Source organism: Glandiceps talaboti, chromosome 11 (genome assembly GCF_964340395.1).
Source record: "Glandiceps talaboti chromosome 11, keGlaTala1.1, whole genome shotgun sequence".
In the NCBI taxonomy this organism is placed as follows: domain Eukaryota; kingdom Metazoa; phylum Hemichordata; class Enteropneusta; family Spengelidae; genus Glandiceps; species Glandiceps talaboti.
In genome coordinates this window covers 15,255,918-15,283,757 of record NC_135559.1, presented here as the reverse complement: position 1 = coordinate 15,283,757, position 27,840 = coordinate 15,255,918, and the positions used below count along the sequence as shown (strand labels likewise).

At 34.8% G+C, this 27,840-nt stretch overlaps 1 protein-coding gene across 1 annotated transcript in view; it reads right to left on the bottom strand.

Annotated features, from left to right (window-relative positions):
- Window positions 1-601: 601 nt before the first annotated feature.
- The window catches only part of LOC144442458 (nuclear protein AMMECR1-like), a 48,249-nt gene continuing 21,010 nt past the window's right edge, over window positions 602-27,840 (bottom strand). Inside the window, exons 3-5 of the mRNA XM_078131816.1 lie at window positions 22,955-23,069; window positions 6,147-6,237; window positions 602-906 (exon numbers count right to left, since the gene is read on the bottom strand). Of these exons, the coding sequence (XP_077987942.1) occupies window positions 725-906; window positions 6,147-6,237; window positions 22,955-23,069 (388 nt within the window). The 3' untranslated portion in view covers window positions 602-724. The remainder of the gene's footprint in view (window positions 907-6,146; window positions 6,238-22,954; window positions 23,070-27,840) is intronic.

Here is a 27,840-nt window from a genome sequence, read left to right as displayed (position 1 = left end):
GCTAGGTAAAAGGTAAAGTATTGGTAATACTCCTAATATTAGTTCTGCTAATAGCCCAGTGATGGCAAAGGACCTACCAGGTACTAGCAGATTACAACAGTGTTTTTGCTAAGGGGGGTAAGCAGTGTACCCTCTAATAATAGCCAAATCTTGTTGTTGTGAGTCAAAATGATAAAAACTGGCATTACTTGTGAGTCACCACATAGTAAGAGATGGGGGAACACCAAATTTTGGTGTGTCACTAGAAATTGTGTGCGTCAGTGGTGCATCAAATTGGCTCAGAGGGCACACTGGTTCGCAAACAAAATTACCATAGACTCTATGGGGAAACACTGCCATTTTTACCCCTTTCTCCCTTTCTGTTACCGATCGGGGTTCCCAAGCCTTAGCAAAAATACTGTACAAATACAGTTGCAGATCGCAAACACAGTTGTACAAACTAATAAGTTGTTATTTTAAATTTTCATTATTTGTTCATAGTATTGCTGTGTTAAATAACACCAACAAATAAGTAATATTATTTGCTGCAGGACAGTAACGAATCAAATACAAGTTCTTTGGACACAAAGTAAATAATCTAAAATTACCATCCACCAATCAATCTTCGTGTGCGCCTCGGAAAGGAGAGACAAAGAAATCGACGACACTGGTAAGACAAGAATACACATATCTGAGCAAAGCTTCCGTATAAGACGGAGGAGTCTCTATGTGGCTGTCATCTTCATCAAACATGTCCATTCATTAACATCTGTTTCTGGCGAGTACCGACATAGTCTGCATAGCTAATGGTAATTTTCTCACTACGGTAGCGGGTAAGTTTAATTGTCTTACGGAAATCTACGCTTATTGCTGATTTGTATCCACCTTTCTGTAGCAGTGTGTCTATAGTCTGTATTTTATCCCAGCCTGTAACAAAAAAATACAGAAATAAGAACTTAGTACGGTACAATGTAAACTGATGTAGCCTGGCATCCTGTCATGTGGGGATTTTGCTGTCACTTTCCCCTACCAAACCTGGCACTTCACTTACAATGTTTTCATAAAGCTATGATCAGAAAATAGGTGTAATTCTTATTGGGTCTTTAATTCTTCCCACTTTGAGATGTCTGGATGCCAATGTGGTTTCTAACGATTAAAACCACGTCTGGTCAAAGTCTCTCAATCAACACAAAAAGTGGTTCATCCAATCAGTGAACCCTAACTGTTATAGTGATGTAAATAGTGTATAAGTAGCATCCTGAGCTGACAAATATACCATATTTGGACATTACATAACTGCCCCATTAAACACTTATAACTTTATGAGGGACTGTGTCATTGGTTAGAATGTTGAGATTGATTAACAAAGACATGATGTTAATGACTGTGAGTGGCTGTGGATGAATTTTAAATTACATCTCATGCATCTCAAGACTTCTAGAGTGATGACATGGACTATACTGTGAGTGGAGGTGTAAATGGTAACGATACTGTATAGGAACTAGACTATGTGAGTGGAGGTGTAAATAGTAATGATACCGTATAGGAACTAGACTGTGAGTGGAGGTGTAAATGATAATGATACTGTATAGGAACTAGACTATGTGAGTGGAGGTGTAAATAGTAATGATACCGTATAGGAACTAGACTGTGAGTGGAGGTGTAAATGATAATGATACTGTATAGGAACTAGACTATGTGAGTGGAGGTGTAAATGGTAATGATACCGTATAGGAACTAGACTATGTGAGTGGAGGTGTAAATGGTAATGATACTGTATAGGAACTAGACTATGTGAGTGGAGGTGTAAATAGTAATGATACCGTATAGGAACTAGACTGTGAGTGGAGGTGTAAATGATAATGATACTGTATAGGAACTAGACTATGTGAGTGGAGGTGTAAATAGTAATGATACCGTATAGGAACTAGTTTGTGAGTGGAGGTGTAAATGATAATGATACTGTATAGGAACTAGACTATGTGAGTGGAGGTGTAAATGGTAATGATACCGTATAGGAACTAGACTGTGAGTGGAGGTGTAAATGGTAACGATACTGTATAGGAACTAGACTATGTGAGTGGAGGTGTAAATGGTAATGATACCATATAGGAACTAGACTGTGAGTGGAGGTGTAAATGGTAACGATACTGTATAGGAACTAGACTATGTGAGTGGAGGTGTAAATGGTAATGATACCATATAGGAACTAGACTGTGAGTGGAGGTGTAAATGGTAACGATACTGTATAGGAACTAGACTATGTGAGTGGAGGTGTAAATGGTAATGATACCATATAGGAACTAGACTGTGAGTGGAGGTGTAAATGGTAACGATACCATATAGGAACTAGACTGTGAGTGGAGGTGTAAATGGTAATGATACTGTTTAGGAACTAGACTATGTGAGTGGAGGTGTAAATAGTAATGATACCGTATAGGAACTAGACTGTGAGTGGAGGTTTAAATGGTAATGATACCGTATAGGAACTAGACTAGCTTTGAAATGACATCAATAGCTTAACCACATGATTAGAACTAGTCTGGATGACAAGACTGTGCACATGGTTTCTAACGGTACCCTAACCACAACCACCGTCTGGTCAAATTCCCTCAATCAGCACACATTCCTGTGCTCCCTCCTACAGTGTTCATATAAACATGATTATGATGTTGCGTCCCCACGTCATTTATTGTAAACGGACTGGCGGTGGAGTTCTGGTTGGACATTGGACATCGTACTGTACCAAATGAATATTTAATGAGCGGTGATGACAGTCCATTATTACTAGTGACATGCGCTTTTAGTGCTTTGCTCACTATGGGGGTTGAACCATAATTAACACCTTTTGTCAGGGCCTTGACTATACTGTGTGAGTGAAGGTATAAATCGTAATGATACTGTACAGGAACTAGACTAGATTAGAACCAACTTGGAGGGTTAGTTGGACTGTGCAATGTAAACATGATTAAGCCTACGATCTTTGGAAAATTATCATTTTCTGAAAGTATATAATACACTGACAAGCATTCATTGATTGAAAGGCTGTGTTATCTTTCATCTCAGATATGTGTGAGTTTAATGGTGCACTGACAAGCCTTGATTGAATGGTTGTGTTATCTTTAATCTCACTTAACAGTTGTCTGACAGAGCATAGTCCCTGCCAAATGGAAAGGCCATGGACAGAGGTATAGAAAAAGTTGGTTTGGCCAACAACCGTATTTCAAACCTAGATCTTATTTCTAATCCAAAGTGGACCTTTCTACTTTTCCAATGACTTGCTTCTTGAAGTCTAGGATCGCTTGCAACAGCTCAGTTATGTACATCAGCTGGTTAATTTAAAAGCATGTGGACTACAATGATTTATTGCAATGTGTTTTGCATCAACAAATCTGTACTTCGTAGGTTAGGATGGCATGCAATCTGAAATTGTGGCAGGTAGTAAGAAATTGACACCGTCATAAAATACTTACATTAACTTGATACCCTAGTGACAAAGATCTACTTTGCCCTAACATTGCTACTGATACTTTTCACAGTCACTTCACAAATTGACAAGTTGCATGATATAACAAATTGTTGTTTGACATACAAACATCATTGGTTTCACCTGAACCGCTGAGAGATGGCTTTCCTAGAAGGTTGACAGTTGCTAATTTTAGATATAGGCATGTAATAAGAGAATCAAGACCACTAACAGGAGAGGATTCAATGCACCTACATACATCTATGCCAGCCTGAGGCCATGCTGAGAGTGTTCATGGCACCTACAAACATCTATGCTAGTTTGAGGCCATGCTGAGAATGTTCAAGGCAACTTCAGACATGTATGCCAGTCTGAGACCATGCTGAGAATGTTCAAGGCACCTACAAACATCTATGCTTGTCTGAGGCCATGCTGAGAGTGTTCAAGGCACCTACACACATCTATGCTAGTTTGAGGCCATGCTGAGACTGTTCAAGGCAACTTCAGACATGTATGCCAGTCTGAGGCCATGCTGAGAGTGTTCAAGGCACCTACATACATCTATGCCAGTCTGAGGCCATGCTGAGACTGTTCAAGGCAACTTCAGACATGTATGCCAGTCTGAGACCATGCTGAGAATGTTCAAGGCACCTAAAAACATCTATACTTGTCTGAGGCCATGCTGAGAGTGTTCAAGGCACCTACATACATCTATGCCAGCCTGAGGCCATGCTGAGATTGTTCAAGGCACCTGCAAACATCTATGCCAGTTTGAGGCCATGCTGAGACTGTTCAAGGCACCTGCAAACATCTATGCCAGTTTGAGGCCATGCTGAGACTGTTCAAGGCACCTGCAAACATCTATGCCAGTTTGAGGCCATGCTGAGAATGTTCAAGGCACCTGCAAACATCTATGCCAGTCTGAGGCCATGCTGAGAGTGTTCAAGGCACCTGCAAACATCTATGCCAGCCTGAGGCCATGCTGAGAATGTTCAAGGCACCTACAAACATCTGTGCAAGCCTGAGGCCATGCTGAGAGTGTTCAAGGCACCTGCAAACATCTATGCCAGCCTGAGGCCATGCTGAGAATGTTCAAGGCACCTACATACATCTATGCCAGCCTGAGGCCATGCTGAGAGTGTTCAAGGCACCTACAAACATCTATGCTAGCCTGAGACCATGCTGAGAGTGTTCAAGGCACCTGCAAACATCTACATCTATGCCAGCCTGAGGCCATGCTGAGTGTCCTACAAACATCTATGCCAGCCTGAGGCCATAAAAAGAACATCAATACAAAGAGCTTAGGATAAATGTGATGTCATCACCTGAGGTTTTCCCATAACCCCTTGCAGGAAATCCCCAAAATGACTGAACACATGTCAAGTGCAGTAGGACTTCTTTAAAAGATTTCAAAATTGAACAAATTAATCCCCTTCTGCCCAACTACTATTAATTGTTTAACAAAAAAATACCCCTTGATAGAAAGAGAATTATCAAGATGCTATTTTATTATACATAAGTTGAAAGTAATAATCAGATTACACAGAAATAAACCTGACTGGTCTTTTTCTCAAGACAGGGTGCACCCTGGCACTGTAGACAGTCTATACATGTACCTACTACAATGAGGTATAATTATACTATATTTTGTTGGATTAGGAATACGATGAATAGCATTGGGAAAGATATTCAGAAAGTTTATTCTAGCAAGATACTTTGATTAATGACAGTTTGAGGAACAGAGACATGACATACATGTATTTAGTAATGTAGTAAATCTACACTTAAAATAGAATGTACTGAAGGATGGAATACTATGTAGTGTTGCTATGTGAAACTCTGATTTCAAACAAGAAAGTCATGTAGAGCAGACATGTATGAATGGATATGAAATAAGTTCACATGCTGTTCTTCTATCCAGGCCTGTTTTTCAAAGGTAAAAACATGATATGTAAGGCAGTCAGTCAGTTATAGAAAGGGGAAGAATATCTTGTGAATTCAAATTGAAATAACAACAAGGATGATAAATCATATACAATGTGATAGTGTCACACACTTTTACATATCAGTACAGAGTTGACATTGATCAGAACTTAGACTGAAGTGACATGAGACTTGCACGGCAACTTCACTTTAATACCAGTAATCAACAGCTTCTATTGTTATTCTTGTATGTTTAACGAAAGTTGCCGTGCAAGTCTCAGACATTATGTCCACCTAAGTTCACATCGATGCCAGCTATGCATTAATAAGTGAAAATGAATGAAAACCAAATTGATGCATTTTATCTCATTTATTTAGCATCCAAATTTTCACAAAGTATCGTTCCCCTTTCAACAGAATATTACTTTTCTATGATGGACTCTCTTATCAAACTCTAACCTATACTCGGACATTACACAGCTTCAAGAAATAAAGTCATCTATCTATATACATACCTTGTTCACAAGGTCTCTTTCTCCTTTAACCAGAAGTATATACTTTTCTATGATGGTCTCTCCGATTGAACTCCAACCTATACTCTGACAGTACACAGCTTCAAGAAATTAAGCCATCTATCTATAATCTGTATACATACCTTGTATCATTACCATTTAACCAGAGTATGTATTTTTCTATGATGATCTCTTTTTATCAAACTCTAACCTATACTCTGACAGTACAGACCTTCAAGAAAGCCATCTACCTACTATATACATACCTTGTTCAGATGCTACTTCAGGTAGATATGTTGCTGTACGTTTGTTTCCTTTCTCATTGTAAAATTCAATTTTGATACCATGAATACCAACCTGTAGTACAAAGAAAACAAAGTCAGTGGAATGTTCTAATATCAGACACATTTGATATTAATTAACCTGAAATCTGGACTACATGGATATCATATGTATGTAACAGTTTACTTTTCACAAATTGTAAATATGGACCGCACATTCTCTCACTTTGTTCATGAAAGTACAGCCTCAGAGAATACCACAAACACTGCAAATATCCTGAGTGCATGTACACCATACTGGCATTCACGTTTCATGAGGTTCTGTTATTACATTTTGCTTTGTTTGTAAACTATGGTTGCAGAAAGTGCCATAAGCACTCTTGCAGATACGCAAGTGTGCCATACTATATTTAACACAGCACTTTCACTCGCAAAATGCAGAGAACATTTGCAGAGAACATCACAAGTACTTGAGTCATATACATGTATACCCAAAGTACACTACACTACACTGACACTCACGGCATTGCTGGGTTCTGTTAGCAGCCAACTTGTGATGCTTCCCTGTGAAGAATCCAGCATGTACAGCTGTATGTGTCATTATTTAACAGACAGACAGTCATGTTACTTAAAAATAACCTTGGTGATAAATTTAGCAAATCTCTGATAATCCTTCATTTTATCATTGCACTTTGACAACCAAAGTTAGACAGATAGTGATGTGAAGTGGAAAAAATAAATGATATTAAATTTCTACGGAAGACAGTATCATATTTGATTTGCGAAGTAGATATGTTCATGACTACATATCCAATAACTAGTAGAACATTTTCATTCTTGTAAAGTTCAGCTGAAGAAAACTGATTTATAGCAACCATTTCTTGTATACTGGCATATTCAAATGTGAATATTAACTTCTTAGTCCAATACTTAGGAACCTTTCAATTTGATAAGCATTAACTCAAACTCAAACGCACATGCTAAATTCATAATAAGTGGGTGCGTATGTGGGTATGTGTGTGCATGTGTGTGTGTGTGTGTGTGCATGTGTGTGTGTGTGTGTGTCTGTCTGTCTGTCTGTCTGTCCATGTCCATCTGTATGTATGTATCTATGCATGCATGCATATTTGTGTGTATGTATATGTATGTATGTATGTATGTATGTATGTATGTATGTATGTATGTATGTATGCATGTATGTATGTATGTATGTATGTATGTATGTGTGTGTATGTGTATATCACTTCTTGTGTACACGGTTTTATAATAAATAAATAAATAAAATATGTATGTATGTATGTATGTATGTATGTATGTATGTATGTATGTATGCATGCATGCATGCATGCATGTATGTATGCATGTATGCATGTATGCATGTATGTATGTATGTATGTATGTATGTATGTATGTATGTATGTATGTAAATGTACTACACTTTCAATTCCAATGTCATGATATGCATACTATTATATAGAATGGCATTGTAATTTCAGTGTATGTAAATACATGTCTCAGTATGTATTCAAATAACTGGACATTTAAATATCATATGTACTATAGCAAAGCTTTATCTACTGAACAAGTTGGTCCAGAACAGAAGAATAATCCTATTGAATCCCTATGGCTCCACTGATACAAATATGCCAATGTGAGAGCCTGGGATTGAAAATCTAGCCTTTAACATTTCTTTTATATTATAACCAATGCACCAGATTATGTGCTAAAAATAGGTCTTTGGGAACCAGTTGCTGATTTGCAGTATTTTCCAATCGGGAACAAAATAGTGAGGGTTTACATTTTATTTGTATTGGTGTGACAGCATCAAATTAATTGACAGAAATCTTCTCAAGCAAAAGGCCAAAAAATAAATCTTCTGAAGTTCAAAAAGTGAGCCGACTACAATTTGAATGCACATCCTTTTTTGATGTAAAAATACATGTAATTAGAGTTTGTCGTTTTTATGTGAAATCAGATCACACAGACCTCTTGGAAATATGATCTCTACTCTTCTATGTTTTCATGGATTCATGTTTTTCAAGATGAGATGCTTTCAGCCGAACACTACCCGAAAACTAGTCTGTCTGATTGGTAACCATGGTAACTTATCGGTACAACCTATTAGTATTAAGGTCTCACGTTTCAAGGTATGTCTAATCAAACATGTGTATACAAATTGTGCAATGCCTAGTGGTACAGTTACAATAATCACGACTTCGTAATAAGTTACGACATGGATCATTTTTCAGCGTTTGCCTCGTTATATGATTCCTAGTATCTAGTATATCTTTATCTACTTGGTAACCATATAGACTATTATTACATATAATGTCTCAGTGATTACTTGCAACAGAGCACACGCATACTCATGGTATTTGCACTGCTGTGCAATACCGAAAATACTATATGTATACCTACATGCAAATGATATTCAAATGAAGGCACTCATGAAAGCATGTGAGCAGAGAATGCGGCAAGCAGATCTGCCACACTTACACTCAGTGTCATGAGGTTCTGTAATATTACTCGTGTTTACCCACTATATTTACAAATAACTTCCTGTATATACAATAACAAACTTCCACATATTTTTTTTTTAATTTGTAATTTACGCCATGGAGTTAAAAAAAGACACAGACTCACTCAGTCTGTCTAATTGTTTTACATCGTTCTTTAAAATAGAAACACAGACAAGTTGTTAATCAAAAATCCTAAAATAAAGATTCCATAACTCATCCATATTGTCACTTTAATTAAAGTGCATACGTGGAGAAAGTTAACATGTATATTTGTATGATCACACTAACAAAAGTCATATCTATCAATGTAAAATACCACTCTCGCAAAAGAGGTCCCACTTTACTTAAATAGACAAAAACTAAAAACTATGTAATTTTCTGTGTCTCAGACAAATACCCCATTGTAGTATACCCATTATGATGGTGACGAAATGTTGGCAAAAATTTGGGTTTTGCTTCTAACAAATACTTTGACTGAGTAGAAATTTCATTACTAAAACTAACGTGGCGACCTGTTGATATACACTATTGAATGGACATTGGTTTAATTGTACTCACAGTAGGGTGACATTTCTGATAACTCACATTTGTACATGATCTTGCAGTGTACATTGGTGGAGACTTTACACTGTTGTGATCACAGGGTGATTAGATCTCCACGATAGCAGCATCCACTTATAAATGTAAACTACCACATCGAACAACAGTAGTTTTAGTTTGCGTTTACCTTAGTAAACCGAGACATCGATTACCAGAGTAGCATGTCTACTCTGTATCTCAACAGTAACCATGGATTCCCTTTGATATGTTTACCATACCCTGCAGATTTTATTATTAAATGAGAATATTATATTACTTGTCACAAGATACTATTTTATCTATTTAGATAGCAAATTGAAAATTCAAATCAAATTCATCTATTCAGCAAATTCAATTTGTCAATGTCTATGCAATGTTAATAATACTAGTATTCTATAACCATTTCAACTGAAAGAGCATTATCTACATGTAACTCAATGACATTTTTACTGACAGTGTTAGATTTCATAGTCTGGCTCAACAAAAACATCTTAAACATTGATACATTTTCTTTGCATGTGACACCATTATCTTGTTACATCGTAACTGATTTGGCAATGATCTGCTGAGATAACAGTATTTCATACACAGGAAATGTTGCAATACTAGTAACTTATCAAAGATTTTTGTCCAGCCAGACAATAAAATGTAGCAATATTAGTAAGATTTTTGTCTTCCCAAATAATAAAATGTCACAATGTTTTAAGATTTTTGTCATCAGACTATAAATGTAGCAATATTTGAAAGATGTTTGTTGAGTCAGATGATAAAATGTAACAATGCTTGAAAGATTTTTGTTGAGCCATATGATAAAATGTTGCAAGATGTTGGTTGAGCCTGAAGATGAAATGTAGCTAAGTCAATTTCTGTTGAGCTAGACAATACTCTGTTTTATTTAGTGGACATGGTTTGCAAATGTATATTGTTAGAAGATTCAAACACTGATTTGTTAACTCATTATTGCCTGCAAATTTTCACGAAAAATTAGAAAACATAAAATTCGCTTGACCAATACAAACATTTGTACAACTTTTTTTAGTGTGTTGAATAAATAAATAAACAAAAAACAAATTCCCCTAGTGCCTCATTATAACGCACTGGCAACCCACCAGCATTTTACTGAAACCTTCGCCTCACTCACCACCAGTGTTTTTATTATTAAAGGGATATGTCATTCCTGGAAATAAAAGTATTTTCATAAACTTATTACTGGGGAGTCATTTTGTATCTTCACATCCCGTAATTTTAGCACAGTTGCCAAGAAACACCTAATTAAAACTTTTTTTTACCTGTACTGTTGAACACTATTGTCTCATGGGTCTTATCACACATGAATATTTATTAGATATTGTTTCATTACATGCACTTATTCTTGATATACATGCAGTACAAATATAATTTTTTTATGCCTGGGTAATGATGCATGAAGTTAAATTAATATTGATAAATTATCCTGAATACAATGTATGTATCTCACAATACACGTTGTATATCATTAAATGTTATGAGATGTGATACAATCAATCAATCAATTAATTAACCAATCAATCCCACTCTTAAATAGTCCCAAATGATGATCGTTATTTTTACATGTCTGAACAGGTCTCGAATTAACAATAGTCCAGGGCACACAGACTTAAATATTTCATATCTAGACTACAAAATGTATGTATAAGCCAGGTGGTAGCCTCAATAGACTTATAGAAATCAATAGAAAATTGTAGCTTAAGCAGTTCACTTGGCTAAATCTGACTGTCAAACGCAGAAAAGTAAATTGAAACCTGCCATTGAGAGCTTATTTGTAAACCCACCATATTGAATGGTGCATTATAGGAAATCTAGTATCCTTCCATTCATAAACATGAATTTAAGTAATCAATGTCATCAAAAACAATCTTGTCATATTGTTTGTAACCACAAACACATCTAATCTTGTCTTGGTTACCCTAGCGACTCGTAGTGACAAGGGCCCCTTAGATTACTCATATTTTTCCTTGCCTGAACAAAGAAAAATGTTGGGCAATAACATCTAATTACCTACATCCCTGGTAGCCTGACTTATATGTGTAACTAACATTATATGCAGATGTTGCTGATACATCAGGCATATATTGAGGTAATCTACACTATACATAATTCAAAATCACTTGTTTATTAGATAATTACCACAATACCTGTAAAAGATCATACTTATATTATCAGGATTGCCCTAAAAAATTGATGTGATAATTTATTTTGATAAAAAAATGTTGCGTTAGCAGTTATTTCATTTGGGAGGAAAACACTATCCCCATTTTACTATGATGGTCACATATGGCATCAGTGATATTTTACTCATAAAATGATCTACAAATTGCCCTCTCCTACTACTAGTACTAGCATTTTATAGTGTTCTACTTCAAGTCGTGAACATTGCACACCTGTCAACACATCATATTCAAGCAGGAAATGTCTGTATTAGAATTGATGACCCATGATTACACATAAAGTAGACTTAATTGACTTAATGTCTAGAAAATAGGGGTCATTGGATATACATTACCCTTGTGAATCTCATTAGTATTTCATTTTTTATACATGTACAAATGTACAATAACCTGATAGTGCTTCATCTTCTTTTTTGGCATAGTTGTGGAAAATCTGGTAACACATGCACAACATTTTTGCTAAGGTTTGAAAACCAAGAGGGTGAAATCTGATAGTCTTATTCCTATATGATATGAGTTATGATTACTATGATTATCTCCACTCACTACATCTAGTCAAAGTCGTTACGCTAGCACAGAAGCACAGAAATCTGTGCTAACCTCTGACAGCGTTCATATAAACTTGATGTTATCGTGTTCCACATGATTTTAGTTTTATAGTACAGCTGTACTAATTGAATATTAATGAGCAATTATCTGAAGGAAGTAAAAAAATTACAATCACCTGTCAATTTGTGATGGATTACTACTGACATGCAGTTTACCCTTGGCCTAAAGCATGGGGTTTAACCATATCAATGGTAAAATGTTTGACTTTGACTAGACATAGTGATTGGTGAGATCATAGTGATTATAATTGTATCTTATAGGAACTACCGGTAGACTAGAAATCTAATAAAACTTGTATAGATTTCTGTACCTGTATAGGAGTTTTGTAGGGAGCTCTATAAAAACCCTTGGGAACACAGGTAGATTTTATCTTGACACAAAAACTAACATGCATATTAGCTTTCCATACCATGTGCCATAACTTTGATGAGGGGAATGTCAATACTAGAAGGGCAAATCTGGTAAAACATGCATAGATTTTCATACGTTGTAACTTTATTTTGAAGGGGAGCTCAGAGAAGTAGAAACCTGGTAGAATTGTATACACTTAATACATTTATGAGGAAACTCAATAACTGAGTGAGAAATCTGTTAAAAATTATGTACATGTATAGTGGGATAACTTATTTTTATCAAAAGTTTTTATCAAGGAATGTGTTTTTCTTCATCACGATATCAAAGTACAACAGAATCAAAGGTGAAGGCATCCATATAAAAGATCTACATTGTAGTTGACAAGTTGGTCATAGTGGAAAATAAAACTGACATCAGTGACAAGAAAAATCCATTCAGCTGTGATCTCTAAACTTACACAAATTACATCAAGCTATCAATATCTTTTATGTCACTATGTGTTATAGTAGGGGAAAATAAACAAGAAACAAATCACAGTAAAACCAACAACAAATGACAGGCCAATGACAATTAAAATACATGGAGAATGAATCTAAGAAACCACTGTGCAGCCACGCAAAATAAGTGTAAGAATGAGAAGAAAATTTCCTTTTCTTTCTAAATTGAGGTACAAGTTTAAAACTTACAAGTTATAAAAATTATATTGTCATATTACATTGTAATGAGCCTATAAGGAAAAATAATGTATACTATTGGCCAAATAAGGGCAGTGTGTGAGGATTGGATAGTATACATGTACATGTATGCCTAGCCTGAGTGATGTGACAGAGGGAATAACATCCTGTCCAGAAGGTGCAAACACACATACAGACCCAGTAATATGTTTATTACATGTCTAGTACATGTACACATCAATAAAGAGGAAAATGCACATAGGTCATGTTATCGCAAAAATCATTCATATCAGATGTATGCAATTTATTTTCTATTCTATACAAATCTAGGAAGGACTGTGTCAAAAATGACATGTACAATTTGTTCATCTGGTAATATTGCCAAAATTCGGCAGCATCTTGTGAAAATCACAATTTAGACAAATGTACTACTTTCTATTTTTAATTTTTACCCATGGCCATTATTAGCCCATCCTGCCCAACAAGTATCCTGGATGTTAATACATTTTAAAGCTGAATCAATGACAAGGTTCAGTGTGTCCTCTAAGCCAATTTGACGCATCACTGACCCACACAATTTCTAGTGCCGCACCAAAATTTGCTCTTCTCCTCGTGTCTCTTTGCTGATGTTTTTTCGGTTCAGTGCCCCTAACTGTTGCCGTATGGCAGGCGTGCATTCTCACGTGCTGCACCCCATCTATGGAATGCAGTGCCACTGGAAATACGACAAAAAGCCAACAGCTAACACCTTCAAAAAGAACCTAAAGACGTATCTGTTCTCCAGAGCATTCTAACTGTACAGCACCTCTGAACTGTACATCATAGTGGAAACTGGCACTTTATAAATTCACTGATTGATTGATTTATCTCTTACTACACTGTGGTGACTCACAAGAAATGCCAGTTTTTATCATTTTGACTCACAACAACACAATTTGGCTATCATTACAGGTCACACTGGCAAGGTTGCATGTGTATCTTGTGGTATGTAATAAACACGACACGTTCATTAAAACGATTTGAAAAATGATAACTTTCCACATTTTACAAATGATCCATTTAAGTTTAACTTTAATCAATCCACTTCCAAAATTAAATCAAGTGACCCATTTTAATACTTACATCACTCAGCATTTAAGACAGAATAAAAAGAACTGAGCTAAAGTATAAAAAGATTATACAAGGGCTATATCTACAAATTGGCACGCATGAAGTCGGCACAGTACAATAGAATTGGTGACATTAATTGGTACATTGTACATGATGGGATGAAATGTAACATTTCTAAAGGCTGGTATGTCAGGAAAGTAATTACTGTCAAAATATAGCTACAGTTTAATGAATTGTACATGATATTTCAGTTAAATGATAGATGTACAGTCAATGAACTCAAAATGATTCAACATGCATATACAGTCCAATAACTACTTCTATATATGATGTGACAAGGACGTACTTTTCATTTTGAACCTAGAGATATGAATTTTTTTATTTGAAAGTAGAAAAGATAAACTTTGTTGAGGAAGAAATCATACATTTTAATTCTGAGATAATATCAACTGTTTTGATTAATAATTTGTTTATAAAAACGCATCAACTTGAAACTTTATAGCTTTCATCAAGAATATATGTACATGTATATCATTTTGTTTTATCTTTTTATACCTTCACCTCCGAGGCTTTAGATATACACAAAATAACTGACAGTGACATGCTCAAAAACAGCTCAAAACATGGGGCAGGACATATTATAAACGTACCAGGCAATGTAATCGCACAATTATGCTTCAAGTGAATTCATCTTTCTTAAAAAGCATACTGTTATGTAATTCATCAATATCTGTTTTCTGACATGTAAGGTTGTACAGACTATCATGGTTTATGAGTGCATTATACATGGTTTATCTAACTGTCTGACTTTCCATTTTGATAAATTATGCACAACTGATTTATGTTTCAAGAGTTCACAAGATGAACAATTTGTACAGCATGTTTATATAGGGTATGACCTCACTATCAAGTTAAATATGCATTGCTATGCATTTTAATGAAATCATTTTTTTTTGATCGATACTGCATGTCTCAGCAAAATGTATGTACATGTACATTATCACAAAACCATATCATTTCACTATAATATGCATGCCTATTAGTAACATTTGATACTTCATGTCTGTGTTATTCAGTTTACCTGAAGAAAAATGCATGTACTAATGGATAATATCGACCACTAATCAAAATGTACAATGTCTGATTATTGGTATTTTAACACTTTTCAGTGAATAGATTGTGGTTGTCTGATTGGAAAAAAAAACAAGACTACAGTTACAAACTAGTGCAGTTTCAACATGGTGACATTCAAAACCAAGCTTTCATTCAAGATTTAAACTTGTCACTACACGACACACGGATAACATTCACCACTAATTAACAGATGCAATGTCATTTTATAAATTACTGACCAATTTTTAGTGAATATACATTTGGTTACTTGATGAAAAAAATATCCTAGTTGCAGCTAAGGTGTAAAAAAGTGTGTGGTTCTGATTACATGTACATTCAATTTTAAAATAGGTGGGGTAGGTATATCTTTTATCTTATTTTATTATATATTTTTTTTCATGTGCGAGTGTCTAGTTCAGGTTTTCCCTTGTTTTTCCAAATGGCCGCTGTGTTGTTTATTTCTTCCTATCAGACATACAGCCATTACAGATTGGAAGAATAGTTTTATATTGTCTTTTTAAGTTGAAGTCAATTTCTGCACCCACTATTTCTTGCGAGACTGCAAGATTTCCGCAATTTTATTATTACTTTACTCGAATGCGTAAAAAAAAGTTTAGGGTCGGCGTGAAAAACTAGGTGGGGGTCGGGTAACCGGAACCAAACAACTTTTTTATTTGGCCTAAAAGCTTTAAAGGGTGAATATTTAGTATTTACATAAGAACAATAATATGCAATGTAGTAAATCAACATTATATTTGGTCGATAAAGTCTGTCTGCTGTCATTTAATAAGAAACGTGTATGTACCTAGGGTTGAGTACAGTATGTGTACAATGACACAAAAGTAAACATACAATTATTCAATAATTCTCCACTGAAAGTGTTCAGGATATTATATTTAAACGTGTCTACGTGTCTGTCAACCCATTTCTGTTGTATGCGTCTAATAAATATAGCTTTTGAGTTTTTAGAAAGTTCATGTCTGTTGTCATGGCATACATGTATGCTGATCAATCCATCATTAGGAATATGACAACAAGGAAATTGAATCGAAAAACTGTGACAACTTATTTCAAGAGAACTATACTGTAGTTTCTGGTTGTCTGTAAGTTAAGACCTGTTGTGTCAGGCTATCAGCAAAGAGAAGAGAAGACTAATTAGGGCTGAACGACACACACGACAGATCTTACAGTCTAGTTACTGGTGGCAGCAAAACCATCAATGAGATCATTCATAAGATGAAAATATAATTTCAACTCGCAATCAAAAACTAATTGAAAATGATTCCCAAACTTCCATTCACATCTCATTACACCCCAAGATTCTATTCTGTGTAGTAGTACAGAGTTTGAAACAAACTGGAGATATACAGTTAAGATCTATCCAGTGGAGAACAGAGTTTGAAACAAGAAGGAAAGATACTGCTATTAAAGATCTATCAAGTGTAGTACAAGGTGGAGAGATACCGGGGTACTGCTAAAATCTATCCAGTGTAGTACATAGAATCATAGACCCTCTACAAACAGAGAATCCAGAGTCCATGCTGCAATTCAAAAGCTTGGCTCTTAAACAACATACCAATTTATGTCTTCCATTCCATGGAATGCACTTTCACTAGCCAGTATTATTTTTTAGCTTTAGAAATACATTTTTTTGTATAAGGAATGTGTTCTGTAGTTTTATGATGACTGTGCAACATCAGATTCTATACTACATGTATGATATGAAGTTAAAATAATAATCTTTAATGCTACTAAAAACAAAGTATAGTTCTGTCGGTTGTCTTTGAAATTCATGTCCTATGAAGTCCAGTGAGGGCTGGACCTCTTGGGTTTAGTGTTAATGCAGGAGAAAAACGAAGTACCCAGGGAATACCAGCAATGTTTGGTAGAATCAACATCAACAATACTTTTCTTACAATACACGCACAACACAGCAAATTTAATTAAACGCAGACTAGAGCTCTAAAGAAGCCAGTGAGTTAATCACTCAACCATCAACAAAATAAGGAAATAATCCTTGTTATCAAGTCACTTGTCTATTGTTTATCCTATTGCCTTCTACTGCTATTGCACAATTCACTGATAAATTAATATTCCTATAATTACATTGTATTTTCAAATCACCCCCTTGTGACTTTAGCCTTTGCTTTAATGTACCAAACGTCAAATCTGAATAAGTGGAGATTACTAGTATATTGTGCATGGTTCCAACAATCAATAGGAAAGTAAAATATCGTTACTTTGGAATGGTAAATTGGAAACGAATGCTTTGATGTTTTGACGTTTTGATTCATCTACTGCAGACTTTGATCATGCAATTAGTTAATTATTCAGCACTAATGTCTCCCTCTGCAAAATGATGGAATAATATGAAAGAAAAGCACGAAAGAAGACACTGTATTCAACTGTTTAATTTCAATGACATGTCTAGGTTTCACTCTGAATGTATGGATGTTGTCATCAGATGACTGAGGTCACATGATACATTGACATTAGACTGACTTTACAAATACTGTACTGTGCAACGTAATATATACAAAGTACATTGTACATACATGTTGACTTCTGGCTACAGGATGATTACTTTACACTAGTTTTTGCCTCAGAAGTAGAAGTCTTACATTTTTGCTCTCACTCTTCCCTAGAAAACACTGACTCATTCTTAGTTAAAATCAAAAGAAAAACGAGGGGTCATCGCAATTTTGTAAGATATGACCTCAAAATTTACACTGTTCTTTCTTCAAATATGGCCATCAAACACTGCGTAAAGTAATGGGTAAAATTAAAGAGATTGACAATTTCCTTGAAAACCAGATATATGAATAATAAGTTCCTGTAAGGACCAAAAACAAGCTTTGAGTTTGACTATAGCAAAGTTTTGGGTGATTTAAGCTGTTGTGATTTTCAAACAAATGCATCGTCGCAAACCACGGCCTCATTTACAGCACCGTCCAAAATGCGCCCTTCGCAGTACAGTGACACGGAAGAAATAACAGCACTGGTTTGCGAGAATGAACAAATGGTAAAATCTTGTTTAATACCCGACCAATGTTTTAAACATTAACAGAATTTTGGTTCATACACAAATTGTTTAATAGAGGCCTATGTAAGTATTTTCACCTGAGTAAACAAGCTTACAAACTACATGTATCACTTGTACCAATGCAATCACTCAATCTGTACAACTCTATAATTTACACCACATTCTTAGTTTTGGATGAAACATCTGGGGTTATTGAACACTGGCTGACTGTGACATTTAACCATTGAAATTTGTTTTCAATCAAACTGAGTCAAATATTTATGGCCTGTTTCTAAAACCATCCCTGTCGGACATGTTAAGTATTTCAATGCTTCAATCTGAACACCTCTATAGTTTACAATTCATTTTTATATCTGCAAGTTACATGTGAGTACTACATATCTTAGGCCAAAATAACAAGTCTTCATAGAAGACAAATCCCCTCAAATACTACAATGTGTCTGTGATAGGTAGAAATTGGCTTGATTTTGATAATGGCCCTGAAGGTCACTGTCAAGGTCAAAGGTCAAGGTCTCAAAAGATAGCTCACATCTGATGCTATGGGATATATACACTTGAATGGAGTCTCTATGTATTAGTTTTTGAGTCATGCAATAAATAACGATTTTTTTAAACTACAAATATGGCTGCCATTCAGTAAAAGTGATATGAGCACCAAAAATAATTGTTGTGTATAGTTCTTTCTTCACTATTACTTGTAAACATGATTTAAAAGTTATTGGCAATATGTAAAATGTGTCTGTGATAGGCAGGAATTGGTTTGATTTTTATAATTGATCCTGAAGGTGATCAGGGTCAAAGGTCAAGATATCAAAAGATAGTTTGCATCTAGTAATATGGGGGATAGACACTTCAATGGAATGTATGTGTATTACAGTTTTTAAGTTATGCAACAAATATTGAATTTTAACTACAAATATGTCATCATTTGGTCAAATTTGCATATATAAAAAAACAAATTGACATGCATATGTTTCATATGACATGTCACCTTTGTGCCATATTTGAAAGAAATCAGATATTGCATGTCTGAAAAATGATGTATTACGGATGGATGGATGGACAGACAGATGGACAGACGGATGGCGCCCATCACAATAGCCCCCACCTTTGGGGGCTAAGAAAGGAATTGTTTCTGGTCAGTGCATATATCACTTAAATACCCAAACATCAGGCCTTTTTTTTACTTGTTTGTCAAACCCATGCAGTGTACAGATCTGGGGTAAACACAAAAATAATCCTCCCTACATTAATTGCTACTTCAGTGAAGATAACTGTAGAGCCAATCGTGAACAAGCAAATAACATCTGCCCACATACATGTACACACTTGTTCTAAAGTACTAAATAAAAAGAACAGTGACTGTCATAAATAGTAGATTGAGTAACAGGTTTGTTTAGAAATTCACATTGACTCACCACTTTTATATAATAGACAACATATCCTGACCAGAAACAATTCTTTTTCTTCTTTTTTTTTTGGCCTTCAGGTTTATTTTATCTAATAGTTGTACACACTGATCATAACTGCTTTAAACTACCGGTATATCCTTAGCTAGATCATTCTACTGTAGATACTACATTAGTACTTACTGTACCCATCCTATTAATCATATTCATAATATATGTATATCAGGGCCAGGCAGTGACTGGTATCACTTACAATATGTTTCAAAACACATGGTACTGAGAAAGGAATACATTTATTCTATATATATAAATGTACCATCATTTTACCATCGACAGAAGCAAATGTCACATCCCGAAAGAACACAGTTAACCCTTTAGGTATACATCAATCGCTGCTAATGTTCCAACAATATGGCTTTATTTACATACTTTGACACTCTGTGCCAAGTGTTGTATTTACACAACTCATGTTTTGTAGTAGTATATGTGATGTATCTTCACATATTTTCTTTCAATGCATAAAAATCCATATATGGATGCATTGCTGTCAATCACATCAATCAATCACATCAATCAATCAATCAATCAATCAATCACATCAATCAATTGTTAAACTAAATAAAATTAGGTAAGATATGAAACCAGTGTTATTCCTGAAATGTTGGTTTTAGTGCCAAAGGTGAGTGAGTACCAACTATTAAATATACACTAGCCGCAACAGGGGTATTATTTTTTCAATCAAACAATAAACAATATATTTACTGAAAATTGTTAAAATGCCAATAATTTGACATTATATATATATCAATTAGAGGTCTCTCTTATCTATAAGTAGTATAGTAATAAATTGAAATCATAATTTATTGGGGCATGAATTTTTGGGTGCAGACCTACCCACAAATCAATTTGTTTGGATATACATTGTACTGCACCATACTATGTGTATTGTTTACACAAATACCTTTCTCCGCATGTGATTCAATACTGTTCAGCCTATACAATATTATGATAAAGTCATTATATCTCACAAAAGAGTGTCAAAAACTGTTCCACTTGTGGCTTGTGCAGCTTTAAATATTAGATTTATCCTAATCTGTTAATTTGTCTAGAACCTCTGATCCCTCAGGGTTTAAACATCTTATAGTTAAAAATTCATAACTTGCACACCACGACCAATCCTTGAATATAAATATTTCAAAGTTTTTTTCCTTTCGCACATGTATGTATCATTCTTCTTTTTCTATTCTTGGCTTTTATCCTTCAAGATATTTCAAATACCAGATTGGTAAAAACTGGTATGTTTATTCTTTCAACGTCCAAATATTTGAGTAAATCTGTGCTTTCAATGTCTCTGATAACAACATACTGATAGATAAGGCAATAAATGTATCAAGTAAGCTTTGTATAATCTCAGCTGTACAGTGTACACCTCAAGAGTACAGTGTACACATCCTGAGTATACATGTATGTACCCTTGGGGCATATCTCCTATGGTCTATATAATTTCTGCTGTACAGTGTACACCTCAGAGTATATGTACCCTTCGGGCATATAACCTATGGTCTATATACATGTAATATCAACTATACAATGTACACATCCTCTAGTGTACCCTTAGGGCATATAACCTATGGTCTATATACATGTAATATCAACTATACAATGTACACATCCTCTAGTGTACCCTTAGGGCATATAACCTATGGTCTATATAATATCTACTGTACAAATGTACAGTGTACACCTCAGAGTGTACATGTGTGTACCCTTAGGGCATATAAACTACACGTATGGTTTATATAATCTCAACTGTACAGTGTACACATCCTGAATACATGTATATGTACCCTTAGGACATATACATATAACCTATGGTCTATATAATCTCTACTCTACAGTGTATATGTAGTAGTACCCTTAGGGCATATAACCCATGGTTTATATAATCTCTACTGTCCAGTGCACACAGTAGGAAAATGTTAGATTCCTGGAACATAAACCCAGATTTGTATCATCAATGGTAAAAGGTAACTACATTTGCACAATGTACATCTGATGTTGCAACTAGCAATTCACTATAACTAATAATATTGATCCCTCCATTAAGACATACCAGTAGATCATGTAAATATTCATTCCATTGATAAGTGGTGATAATATGACAAACATACATGCACATGTAAATATTCCAGTAGATAAGTGACATACAAGTCTGGCAGACAACCTACATGTAAATATTCCAGAAGATAAGTGATATATATATAAGAGTTGGCCAAACAACATATATATATGTAAAAATGTAAATAGTCCAATAGATAGGTGATAATCATGGGGCAGACAGATGGTATAAAATGTGTGAGTAATCTAGTACAGTCACAGTGCAATGACCCAGAACAGGTGCTTACATTGTTATTAAAATGATAATCCGGACATGGACTGTTTCACCATATCAGAAAAAACTTATTGAAATTCTGCAGATGTCCTAGCTATTTGAGCAGTGTTATTAAAAGATGACAGATAACGTCATGATTTAAGTGCTGGTTTCTATAAATCCATGAGCTGTGCACATTTTTCTATGGTGTTTAAATCCTAGCAAAGTACAAGGTAAATCTAGTAGGGTTACATACTGTTAATTTCCTGTAAATGTGTATCTGCAAACACATTCGTTTTGAAGCCAAATTTCAATAATGCCTGATGTGGTATATTCTGTTGTTTTTTCGCTCACACACCCACAGAATATATCACATCACTTGCGAAAATAACTTTTGTATCCCCCATCATCCGTTGTGAGACCACAGGGTTCTGCACTATCATTCTCCAATACATTTCCTTATTCACTCACAGAATATTCATGACATAAGAGTTTTGTAACTACTCTTTGACTCATAGTGACAAGACCCCTAAGGCCACTTATACTTTCGGGTTTTGTAACTACTCATCTTTGACTCGTAGTGACAAGACCTCCTAGGCCACTCATATTTTAGGTTTTGTAACTATCATCTTTGACTCGTAGTGACAAGACCCCCTACGTCACTCGTATTTTCAGGTTTTGTAACAACTCATCTTTGACTCGTAGTGACAAGACCTCTTAGGTCACATTATTTTCATCAGCTGAATGAAATAAAGTTTGGGGAAAAACATAATAATATTCAGCTACAGTGATAACAATGACTTACCTCCCAATCCAGATAGTCAGCGGCTTCTTCAAAATGAGTTAATAGAGAAACGGAACAAAATAGCCGAGGTAATTCATCTCGTGTTACAGGTGGAAAACGATTATCTTTTAATGCACTGCAAGACAAAAAAAAAAATACACAGTAAGTCAAAATATGTATGAACATTTCAGTACATAACTTGTCATAATCCTTTGATACACTGGTAGACAAAAGACTTACCGTTGGCTGTGTCTCACATTGCTGGCACTTACATGTACAGGTATCAACAACAACAATGTAGAATACAAAGAACAACAAAGCGTTCAGCCTAACAGCTGGAAGACAAACAAATTTAAAATGCCTCAACTATCATATTTTAATTCACTGGTAGACAAAGACCCATCATTGGTTGGTTCCTGCCACTTACAGGCATCAGCGACAACAATGTGGAACGTAAAATACAGCAAAGCTTTCAGCCTAACACACAGGAAGACAAACAAACTCAAATATCATATTTCAATTCACTTATATAGACAGAGACTCATCATACACTGATAGTGATCCACATTACTACCATTTACAGGTATCAGCAACACCAATGTGGAACATAAACTATACCGACCACTCTTTCAAGCTAATGTACTGGAAGACAAACAAACTTTAAAAATGACGAAAATGGCAATGCATCAAATATTGTATTTCAAAGACGCATCATTGATAGGGCTCTACATTGCTGCCATTTACAGACATCAGTGACAACAATGTGGAACATACACAATGATGACTTGCTAAGGCTAATGCACTAAAAGATAAACAAATAAACCATGGTTAGTCAAACATATATAGGAACATACCAGTATATAATTCCTTCAAATATATTCCATCTATAAACAGTTTTGTTGGTATATAAAGTCTTGTTCCCATGACATTACAAGAGGTCCATAATAGTAATAGTGAAGTTACCCCTATTGGAATCTAGTTTTTGAAGCGATTACATTATAGCTATTGTCTGAATCACTCAGATGTCATCAGCGTAATGATGTTATGCCATTTGGTCAGATGACCTAGTGGATGTCTGCATGATTCGGACAAAATATATAGTTGCTTCAAAAACTAGATTCCAATAAAGTAACTTTACTACTACTAGTACTACGACTACTACTACTACTACTACTACTACTACTACTACTACTACACTACTACTACTACTACACTACTACTACTACTACTACTACTACAGTATATAAAATGTCAGGTATCAATTTCTATTCTACTAGGTCCATAATAATTCAAACATACAAATATCACATTTCATGTAGATTTAATTAACATAAAAGCCGATTGAAATTCTAAGCGTGCTCTGTTTTGTTTTGACAACATATTTCTAAAGCTTTCTAACAATTTTTTAATATGACCTACACTGCATATCAATTCAACCTAATATTTACAATTTGTTAATCATAATGCAGTTCAACATTATTTGTTTTATGGATGTTTAAATTCATGTATAAATATACATGTAATGGAGACACGGTAGTCGGTATCCTCTCTAGGCCAATTTGACGAGTCGGTGATACGCACAAAGTTTTGTAACCCATCAAAATTTGATATACATTGTACACATATTCCTAAAAAGAGAAAGAATACCTCGTGAAGTCACTGTGTTTAATAATATTTGAATATTAAACCATAGACTCCCGTTGGTGGAGGGTCTATAGTTAAACAAGATAAAACGAGTTGGTGTTATTCACTTTTACTTATCAGTATTGAGCAGGTATTAATCCAAACTTAGGCAAAAGTGAGGTGTATAGGCCTTGTGAGAAAAATTCCATTAAATTTTTTGTTGACTGCTTGTACATGTATTGTTATACAATGACCATAATATCCTTTTCCTTTAACTACATGGTGACTTACAAGAAAACCCACTCTTAATCATTTTAACTCACACGAAATGTATCTTTTATTAGAGGGCACACTGAATAGCAGTTAGTGTTTAGTCCAGGCATCAAGTAGGTAAGAAATACCCAAGTTTCCCACATATTTTACAGTGATTCCTCATCTAATGTATGGTATGTCGTATGGAAATCTACGAGATTACACAATCATCATAACCACCACCACCACCACTACATCACTCAGTTATCTTGGTTCCAAAAACATCAACATATACATGTACATGTATACATGCAACTCTTAAAAGTTAACCAACTCAAGCATTTGTTTGTTTTGTTATTATGTATGTAATTGTACATCTATTAAATGTTCATCTGGAATTTTTTTTAAATATTTTATTCCAGCTTTAGATTATGTGTTTTTACACATAATTTTGTGTCCAATAAAATACTAAATGTATACATGTATATATCCACAGACAGAAATGCATCTTATGAACAACCAAACACTGTCACACAGTACAAGTAAAACTGTGGCAAAATTGTCAACGTTGTAGGTCTTGGCATGTTGATATCAGAACTACATACTGATATATGTGTACAATATCACTTTTAATTGCGGTAGCAAATCATAAACTATACATCGATACACGTAATTTATTAGCTGTCTACTATCCGATAGTTATTATCAGGTCTAACCTTGGGGCAAACACAATGTAATAACAAGCCGAACTAATGGCTACCTGGAGACAGTGTCATGTTTTACTCAGATTGACAGCAATTAATTCTGAGACTAGGGTAGGTATTAATATCATTCAAAGTTCAGGGTTAAGCACATACTGTAACCTATGGAATTCATAGCATCAAACCTCACTTATTAAATGCCATTCTTATTAGTCTACAACATATAGCCGTCTGGGCAGGATGCAATCACATCTAAGGTCATTGAAATGACTGGCTGCTTTAGCTAGCTTATTTTAGCTATCAAACAGACTAACTCACTGACTATTATATATTAAACTTGTATGACAAATGTATGTAATTAAATGGCATATAATATCCACTAAAGAAGGACATGGGATTTAGCTGAAATATACTAGATAAATTATTTACACTCAAGTTCGGAATAATACAAAATATGCAAGGAAACACCACATTTTTGGTTGTACTCTAGGTTTAACTGGGTTCTTCTTATACACTATATCTTGCTTACATGCCCTGTGCTTGTCATATATTTATTTCTTGTGAATTATCAACTCTATTTTGAATCATTTCCTAAATCTATTTTAAAGTTATATCCTTGACACTAAACCTTACTACCTTATAGATAGGAGCATGTTATCATTTTTTTGGTACTGCGTTTACATGCTCTTTGACATTCATACAATGTAGACTACCAACTGCTACATACATTTTAACATTTGCTGCATGTATAATAATGTACCCTGATTAACATTACCCTATAGACAGGAGCATGTTATCGTTTTTTCTTACACACAATGTGCTTAAATGCCTATGCCATTCATGGACGTATCAACTCCTACATTTTAACATTTGGCAGCATGTATGATAGTGTACCCTCATTCAATATACCCTATAAACTGGGAAACATTTTCACTTTTTCTTTACAAGCTTACATGTCCTGTGTCATTCATGGATGTATCAACTCCTAAAGTTTAACATTTGTAGCATGTATGATAATGTACCCTCATCAAATATACCCTATAGACAGGGAAACATTTCCACTTTTTCTTTACATGCTTACATGTGTACATGCCGTGTCATTCATGGATGTATCAACTCCTAAAGTTTAGCATTTGCTTCATGTACATGTGTGTTAACGTTAGCATTGATTGACAGTAGCTTATAGACAAAACTAAGTTAATCAATACATATACAACAAAGCATCCATTGCTATTACAATCCATTTGTGTTGGAGTGGAAATAATGTATGAAAAGTGTCACATCCTGTATTTAGACTTTAATCAATGCCAGGATTAGTGTTCAGTTAAGCTGCCTCTAGGTTATCAATGTCTGTCTACAAGCACGCATTCTGAAATCTAATTTTCTTGGTAAACACTCCATATAAAAATATACAGTCACAATGCCAAGAATGTGACATCCCTTACAATACCATGTCTGTATACGGTACATGCAGACAGTCCCTTCTGGGTTCCCAGGCCAAGTTAACTCATTTGCATAAGCCCAATTTTCACCTCTTCACCTCATATCCAGGTAAATTAATAATCACTTGACAATGTATATATTTAATGGGTGGATAAGGAAAAAACAGGATCGATTGTATGTTTTATAATTCCTTTCAAATTAAAGTTGATAATTGTAGAATAGGTAAGATATTACTTGGTATACAGGTAATGGAAAAAGTACTTGGCCTAGGGAGTCTTTTGCATGAAAAGTCTAAGGCATCTTAAGGGTTAATCTTATAAATAATCCATTTACATAGTTTAGGGTAGATGTACACTAAAGTGATAAGGAAACAATATCATATCATAAAATGTGCTAACAGTGCCCAGAAGATACTTTAATGCAATTCAAGGCATACATCAACATTAACATTATACAAAAATGGTTTCATTAAGGTTTTATGTGTAACATTTTTAAAAGCGAATGAATTTGAAATTTGTACCACTTTTAACTTAGAATTCACCTGGTGGATTTACATCCGGAAATCAGTATTTTTTATTTATTTATTTATTTATTTATTTATTTATTTATTGGATGACCAACAGGAGCTAGTCCCATTTACAGGCTCCTTGGGTTCAGTGTTGCCAATTACCGTTAAATAGGATGGAATAGAAATTGATACTGGATCCATTATGTAGAGTTGAGATAAAGTTACCTACCATTCACCACTGATCAGATGATGTTTGAATGGCTTGGGTGACAGCGACATACAATGTAGTTGATACAAACTAGATTCCATCACAGAGGGACTGTGATTCCATAAAGGTATGCTGATGACATCCGAGTGATTTGAACAGAAGCTAAATGGTT